This window comes from Bidens hawaiensis, unplaced genomic scaffold (assembly GCF_021521415.1).
Source record: "Bidens hawaiensis isolate Kalapana, Puna unplaced genomic scaffold, B.hawaiensis_p1.1 tig00009933_1, whole genome shotgun sequence".
Classification (NCBI taxonomy): domain Eukaryota; kingdom Viridiplantae; phylum Streptophyta; class Magnoliopsida; order Asterales; family Asteraceae; genus Bidens; species Bidens hawaiensis.
Genome location: NW_027491751.1, coordinates 836025 through 843917, shown reverse-complemented (window position 1 = coordinate 843917; position 7893 = coordinate 836025). Strand labels below are relative to the sequence as shown.

General features: G+C 36.3%; 1 protein-coding gene across 1 annotated transcript; it reads right to left on the bottom strand.

Annotated features, from left to right (window-relative positions):
• Nucleotides 1-5783: 5783 nt before the first annotated feature.
• LOC143533850 (uncharacterized) lies at nucleotides 5784-6281 on the bottom strand. Its single transcript, XM_077028495.1, has one exon. It carries the CDS (start codon nucleotides 6279-6281, stop codon nucleotides 5784-5786), a length of 498 nt encoding a protein of 165 aa, XP_076884610.1.
• Between the last annotated feature and the right edge of the window lie 1612 nt (nucleotides 6282-7893).

The window sequence follows — 7893 nt, the reverse complement described above, 5'->3', positions numbered from 1 at the left end:
AATGCCTGCGTGTATTACCTCTGTATGTTAAAGTAGAATAATGACGTGAGAATTAATGCACACATATACTCTAGCTATATTTTCAAACTAAGTTGTTATTTATTTCTAAGTTATTTATAATATTTAATATAATTATTACTACAGTATTTTAATTATTATTATTATTATTATTCACAACGCATGCAGTTGTTTTTTCTTTCACCATCTATTATTATTATTATTATTATAATTAATTTAGTTCAAATCTCGTTTTTCTTTTATAACTTTCAAAATATAACGTTTTATAAAATTACAAGTATGTCGTTGAAACGTACACATTTTTCTCTACGTTTCAACTTAAGTTTCATTAAAAACGGAACAAGGTCAAATATAATATATTTTATTATTATTACGTGACATTTCATAATACTAACCATTTGTCTCAATATCTCATACCTTAGATAACCACTTTACTCATTACTTACTCGTTTAACAATATTTGAATACTCATATAAACATCCAATATCTTAAAGGCTCATTCAACTTATCAAGCACATGTTTTAACTATTCTTCAGTATGAACTAAGATATTTTATTTATATTCAAAACCAGGATGTTACGCTATACGGCTCGTATAGGGTCTATACGGCTCGCATAGACTGCAAAAAATGCCACACTGTCACCTCCGTAAGCATGTTAATAAGTTAGGCCTATACGACTCGTATAGGCCTATACGAGCCGTATAACATTATTCACACACCATGGGGATGGTGTTTGTACATAACAACCTAAAAATACATATTCTAAATTTATTGAAGGTAAAATATTAAGGGGGGGGGGGGAAGGTAAAAGTTTTGGGGGTAAATAGGTAATACTTTGTTGAGGGGGGGGGGGGGGGGATAGGAAAAAAGATTTGGTTAATTTGATGGACTGCTTAGTTAATTTGATGCAAGCTCGGCTCACATAAACGGAAGGACTTAATTTGATGTAAACTCTACTCGAGTTCATTTTCAATTGGAGTAGAACATTTTTAAACATAAAACTAATAAACTCACTATAGTAAAAGTTTTAACAGAAATAATACTAAAAATTAACAATGTCTCATTAACACGAATATCAAACACGCCTTTTTTTATCTTCATCATTCTCGTTTATCCTACACAAAAATATTATTCAAATAAACCGAGAATAAATTATATTAACAAGTTGATTATATCAAACCTTCATCAACATAAACTCCATTGATGTCATCACGTAAGCATTTGGTGTGCATAAAGTTGTTGTAACCGGTTGCGTATCGACAAATATGGTGGTAGATCATCAAAGTGGTTGTGTTTCTCATCCTTAACGACATTATCGACACCAAAAATGTGTCTTTTACCTTGTAATGCAATGTGGTATCTTGGTTTGCTCTGGTACTTGACAAAGAAAAGTCATCGCCACGATTGGTTTCGAATGGGCTGTTTTCGGAATTAAGGAAAAGCACGGGTCATTATAGGACTCTCTCTGCTAAGTTGCATCTTTTTTTAGAAATTTTCCTATATATTATTTTACATATAAAATTATAATTGAAAAAAAAAATATAAAAATCATTATAAATATTTAAAAACTAATTAGTAAGTAGTAAATGAGTCGATCTCAAGTTTGAAAAAAACTACTCACCGTCCGAACACGAGCTTTTGAAGTAGAGATCGAAACAAGTTGGCTCGAGCCTAGTCGAACCTGGGATCAGCTTGGCTCGTTTACACCCTCAAACACATATATCTATTATCTATTACTATATATAATAGATATTAGAAAGAGAAAGTTTAAAATGTTGAAATTAAGAGTTTTACAACACTTAAAGCTACGTCTACAATCATCTTAAGATTAAATTGGTTTTTAAAAATATCCTCATATCTCAACCCGCTTGAACATGTTCAAAATTCAAATCAGTCGGCATTCTTCTTAGTACCTCATAACATTCTCTCACACAAAAATCCTAAAACTATAGAGAGAGAGAGAGAGAGAGAGAGAGAGAGAGAGAGAAAGAGAGGAGGAGGAGGAGGAGGGGACAGAGCATAGCGGTGTTATAGGTGTTATTAGAAGAATTGGCGTGAAAATGGTGACCCAGTTCGGTTATTCAATGTCACACCCTAACCTATGACGAAAATGGCGGGATGCAAACGTTGGTTCACAGCTCACAAGGTACTATCATATAATATAAAATATGACAATATCTATTAATTCATTTATTTCAAACTTTCAATTTAAGTGCACAAGTTCCAAACATGATAATAATAATCCAAAGTAAACAAATAATCCCAAAATAAAATAAAAATGCAAATATTCTTTATTTTGATGTCTAAGGTCTCTCTATTTATTCTTTACCTTAGATTCACATCAACTGATAACCTGCATATGCGTACAAAATAAACATAAGTTTGTGAACACGAGATTGAGTGAGATAATCACCAGCTTTTCTTGATATAATAATATGTGATAAATAAGCAAACAAAATAATGCGTGTAATAACCAATAAAACTATGAGCAAATAGTTGTGTCAGTTGACCATTGCCATGAGAATCTGGCGTTGGCTACTATGTCGTATAATCATACTATAATGTGCTTATGATGGACTATCCGAATGCGATAATGTAAACACTTAAACAATAGCAATTAGCATTTAATTAAATACACACGATATTTATGTTTGCTAGTTGTGTATATCTATAATATAAAAATATGAACTAATACGCATATGTCCATAAAATCAATAAAAATTAGTAAAATAGAAGGGAAATGATCTCTCACCTTATTACTTAGGCGAGTTTGTAAGATAATAAGAATAAAAAGATAGTGAATCGTCTTTTAACGCATCATCTGAGATAAATTGAATAGAATTAAAACATTGAAACAAATAACTACAATTAAAACCGAGAACATAGCCGCTGGAATCGATCTAAACGGATGTCTAGAACTCCGGCTATGAGATATTTAACAATTAAGCGAGCTGGTACGGACCAGAATCCGAACATCGAGTTGGAAGTCAGATTTTGGTCAGTAGGCTTAAAATATCGAAACAAAAATAAAAGTCTTCTGGATCGAAAGTCGGTTCCGACCAGAAGTGATAGAAAACGATTGGTAAATGTTGTTGATCAATACGTCCTTAAACGGGTCAGAGTCAAATTGGCGGGTAAATTCCCCTCAATCTCATAAATTGATTAAGGTTTATTGACTATTAACTAATGAGGAATAACTTTAATGAAGACAACTTAACCGGATAATGTTTAGATTGATTAGAAAGCGGAGTCAAACACCGAGAAAGTAACAAAGTCAACACGAACACCAACAACCTTGAATAAAATAGCAAGAACGAAGGGGAAATCGTGTGATTCTTGAGGGTGATGGCTGCTAAGGATGTTATTAGGTTTTAGGGAAGAGAGTAGTAGATGATAAGGGACTTGTTTATATAGGATTAGTAGACAAAAGTTAATTTTAGTCAAAAAGTTCGTTTAAGCAACCAAATCTTGTTTAATGACTCAATCAACTGAAATAATCAAAATTCGTTCTTGTTGAAGAGGTTAATGTATGTGGACAAGTACCAAGTCTAGGAGGGTTTTCTTGGGGCTTAAAACACGTGATTTGGTCCAAAAATAAGCGATTTTGCATTGAAACACAATCTAGGACTTAAAATAACCAAATTTGCTAATACAGGTGTCTGGCCGCGCCACGCAACCATCCTACCTTCCTTGGCCGCACAGTGCAGCGCTGTCAAGGGGGTGGGATGCTTCACTTTTGGCATTTTTAGTCCCTGTGTTTCATAAAATGTTAATTTTTGGTATTTTAAGAGTTTTTAAGCATTAAAAGACAAATTCAAATAACACAACAACAACAACAATCATACCCAACATATACCACAAATTACTAATGTTATCTGTAGGGTCTGGGGATGGTGAGATGTAGACAGACCTTACCTCTATCCCTAAGAATAGAGAGATTGCTTCCAGCGAGACCCCCAACTCAAAAATAAGTAGATAAAAAAATAAAATAAAATAATAATAAAATAAAAACTAAAAGAAAAAAGTAGTATATAAATACTATACTAGGAACATTAAACTAGTGGTAACATTTAAGTAGCATCTATAATGGATAGACTAAATAATAATAATAATAATAATAATAATAATAATAATAATAATAATAATAATAATAATAATAAATTATAACCATAAATATAGAATGAAAATACTAATATTTAAATTAATATAATACAAAGTTATAACAAGAAATAACCCCTCCTTCTACGGGTCTTAACCTTAATTCTACTACGTCTCCAGGAAGTCCTACCCTGAACCATGTCCTCAGAGAGGTGCAAATCTAGCAAATCATATCTAATCCTCTTGTCCCAAGTCAATTTGGGTCCACCTCTACCATTCTCCCCTCTACAAAGATAGTTTCCACTGATCTAACGGGTGCTGTTTGTTGTCTTCTTTTTACATGTACAAACCATCTCAATCTGCCCTCTCTTATTTTATCTGATATACTAGCTACCCTAGTCTATCCCAAAACTCGTCGTTTCTTATTCGGTCTAACCTTGTGTGCCCACACATCCACCTTAGCATCCGCATCTCTGCTACCTCAAACTTACGCGCATGTGTCTTTTTGATGGCCCAACAATATGTTCCGTATAGCATTGCGGGTCTAACCGCAACCCTATAAAACCTTCCCTTTAATTTAGTTGGGAACCTCTTATCACACAAAACCCCTGTGGCCGCTCTCCATCTACACCATCCTGCCTGGACACGATGATCTACGTCACTATCTATGCCTCCATCACTTTGTACAAACGATCATAAGTATTTGAACTTGGTTGACTGCGGAACCTCTTGGCCTTCAATGATGATTTGAACGTCGTCATCATCATTTACTCCACCAAAGTCACAGTAAAGATACTCCGTATTTGACTGACTAATCTTTAAAACTTTACTCTCTAAAGCAGCTCGCCACTCCTCTAGCCTCATGTTGAGATCTTTTTTACTCTCGGCAATCAACACAATATCGTCTGCGAAGAGCATGCACCATGGAACAAGCTCCTGGATTGACTTTGACAACTTGTCTAGGACTACCTCAAAAAGAAACGGGCTCAACGCTGATCCCTGATGAAGGCCTACCTCCACGGGGAAGAAGTCGGTATCCCCCACAGGTGCACAAACGCTTGCTTCAGAGTTGGAATAAATATCCTTAATTATCTCTATGTATTTCCTCGGAACCCCTCTACCCTCAAGGCTATCCCAGAGAAGTTGGAGTGGAACACTGTCGTACGCCTTTTCTAGGTCAATGAACATCATATGTATGTTACGCTTTCTCTCTCTATACTTTTTAATTAATATTCTTAGGATGTGTATCACCTCTGTAGTTGACCGTCCGGGTATAAAACCAAATTGGTTCATTAATACCTGGGTTTCCCGTCTAGCCTCAATAACTCTTTCCCATAGCTTCATATTGTGGCTTAGTAGCTTGATACCTCTGTAGTTACTGCAAAATTGTGTGTCTCCTTTCTTCTTATAGATAGTGACTACGACACTTCGTCTGCATTGATTCGGCATGTTATTGGTTTTTAAAATACATATAACTCCTTCCTATCCCAAGAACTTCCACAACTCGATTGGTATGTTGTCTGGGCCAACTGCCTTAGCCTTTCCCATCTTCCTAAGTGCATTCCTCGCCTCTTCTTGAGTGATACGTCGACAAAAGCAATTATTCCATAGATGAACCATTGTGTCGCCATTTTGTTGTTGGTGAGCGCCGCCACTGTTGAAAAGGTTATAGAAGTAGGTTTGCCATCTCAACCTGATGTCCTGCTCCTTGTTCCCCCTCCTTTGTTTTCAAACCTTCATAAATCCGTTTATAGGTTGTATTCTTTGCTTCTGGCATTGCCTTTTTCGCCTCTTTCTTGGCCCTTTTGTACACCTCCCTCAATCCGACTCGCTCCCTCACGTCTGTGCATCTCATAAGCTCCCTAAAACTTCCTTGTTTATCCCTAATCTCGTCTTGCAATATCTTATTCCACCACCAAGACTCCTTATGACCACTTTCCTTTCCTGTTATGACCCCAAGGGTCTCCTTCGCCACTTGAGTAATCTTTGTCGCCAAGGTTTCCCATATCTGATTTGAGTCCCCATCTAGTTGAACCAGAGTCAATGATACGAGTTTATATTTGAAAAGTGAAAGGTTGTCATCCTTCAAAGTTCCCCAACGAATCCTAGGTCTAAAATTCCTCACCCTCTCTATCAACTTCTTTCTAAAGCCTATATCTTCCATAAGAAATCGATGTTGAGCCACGACCGTCTCCCCAGGTATAACCTTGCAGTCTTTCCATCAACGTCTATCTTCTTGCCTCATTGAAAGATAGTAGATCTGCGTGTTGCGTCCCCCACCGCTAAATGTGATCAAATGCGATTCTCTCTTCTTAAAGAACGAGTTTATAATACCAAGTTCATGGGCCGCTGCAAAGTCTAGAAGATCCGTGCCGGAGTCATTCCTATCACCAAAACCAAAACCCCCATGTACGGATTGAAATCCATCGTTATCCTCACCAATGTGTCCATTAAAATCACCACTTATACAAATCCTCTCATCCGTCGGTATGGCTCTCACAATTGCATCTAAGCATTCCCAAAATTCTCTCTTTTCCTAGTCCCCTAGTCCAACATGTGGTGCATAAGCGCAAACCACTACTACTTCCCTAGTACTAGCCTCAACATCATAATTCTATCATTATGCCTTATCACCTCTACCACACTAGTAAATAGTTCCTTAGCCACTCGAAACCCCACCCCATTCTTAGCATCATCAGACCCAGAATACCACAACTTATACCCATTGCACTCGGTCCCTCTCTGCCTTTTCCATCTAGTTTCCTGAAGGCATGCTATTTGAACCCTTTTGAGCACATCTACCAACTCTAGAAACTTACTAGTTAAGGATCCTACATTCCAAGACGCCACATGCAAAGTATGCTCACTATCCTTACGCTTACCTACACCCCTCGTCCCGGGACATGATCTCAAGGAATAGTCATGGATCCTACGGTCTATGGTTGTAACTAGTCACACAAACACAATTAGTAAAACACACAACAAGCCGATAAGCACACACAAAGTCAAAGAACAGTCGGTTACACAAAAAGGGATCAACAGCATACCGTATTTTAATAAAATAGTATTTAAGCTTGTGAAAAATATTGTTGAGTTAATGGAATATTTAATACATAAAATTAACTATTTTTTAAATTACATAAATCTTTAACAAAAAACAAAATATTTAACATATAAAAACACGTAGCATGCTAAAATATTAGTAATCCCACGAGCACGTGTTACGTGCATGTGTATATACTATTTGTTTGTTTGTTTTTTTTTGTTAAAAGTTATATTATCTTCTAAAAGGAATTGAGGAACCTGGAACCAACGATTGTGCTCTTCACCCGGGAAAACAACAGTTTGTGCCTGGCCGACTTTGTACCTTAGGAGCTTGGCCAGAGATTGGCAGGTAGGTGAGCTTGGTGGTGGTGACCGTTGAAGTTTGTGTACGGAGAGAAAATGTTGGTGTACGAATTTCCGATCAATAAAAAAGTTCAACCCTTTGTCCGTAAGAAAAAGTTGGTGGTGGTGACCTTCAACCCTTTGTCCGTAGTATCGGTTGGAACGGAAAGAAAAACAGAAAATCTTACCTTGGGGCTTGGCCGGAGATTGGGAGGTAGGTGAGCTTGGTGGTGGTGACCGTTGAAGTTTGTATAGAGAGAAAAATATGGTGTACAGAGAGAAAAATTAGGTGAGAAAAAGTTCAAACTCTTATTTCATACCCTTTAAATAACACAAAGGGTATGAAATGAAAATACATCTTTGAATACTTATAAATGCATGACTTTATT

Bases quoted from the DNA above. Each gene is read 5' to 3' on its own strand.
- LOC143533850 (XM_077028495.1), bottom strand. From the start codon at position 6,281: ATGGAAGATATAGGCTTTAGAAAGAAGTTGATAGAGAGGGTGAGGAAT.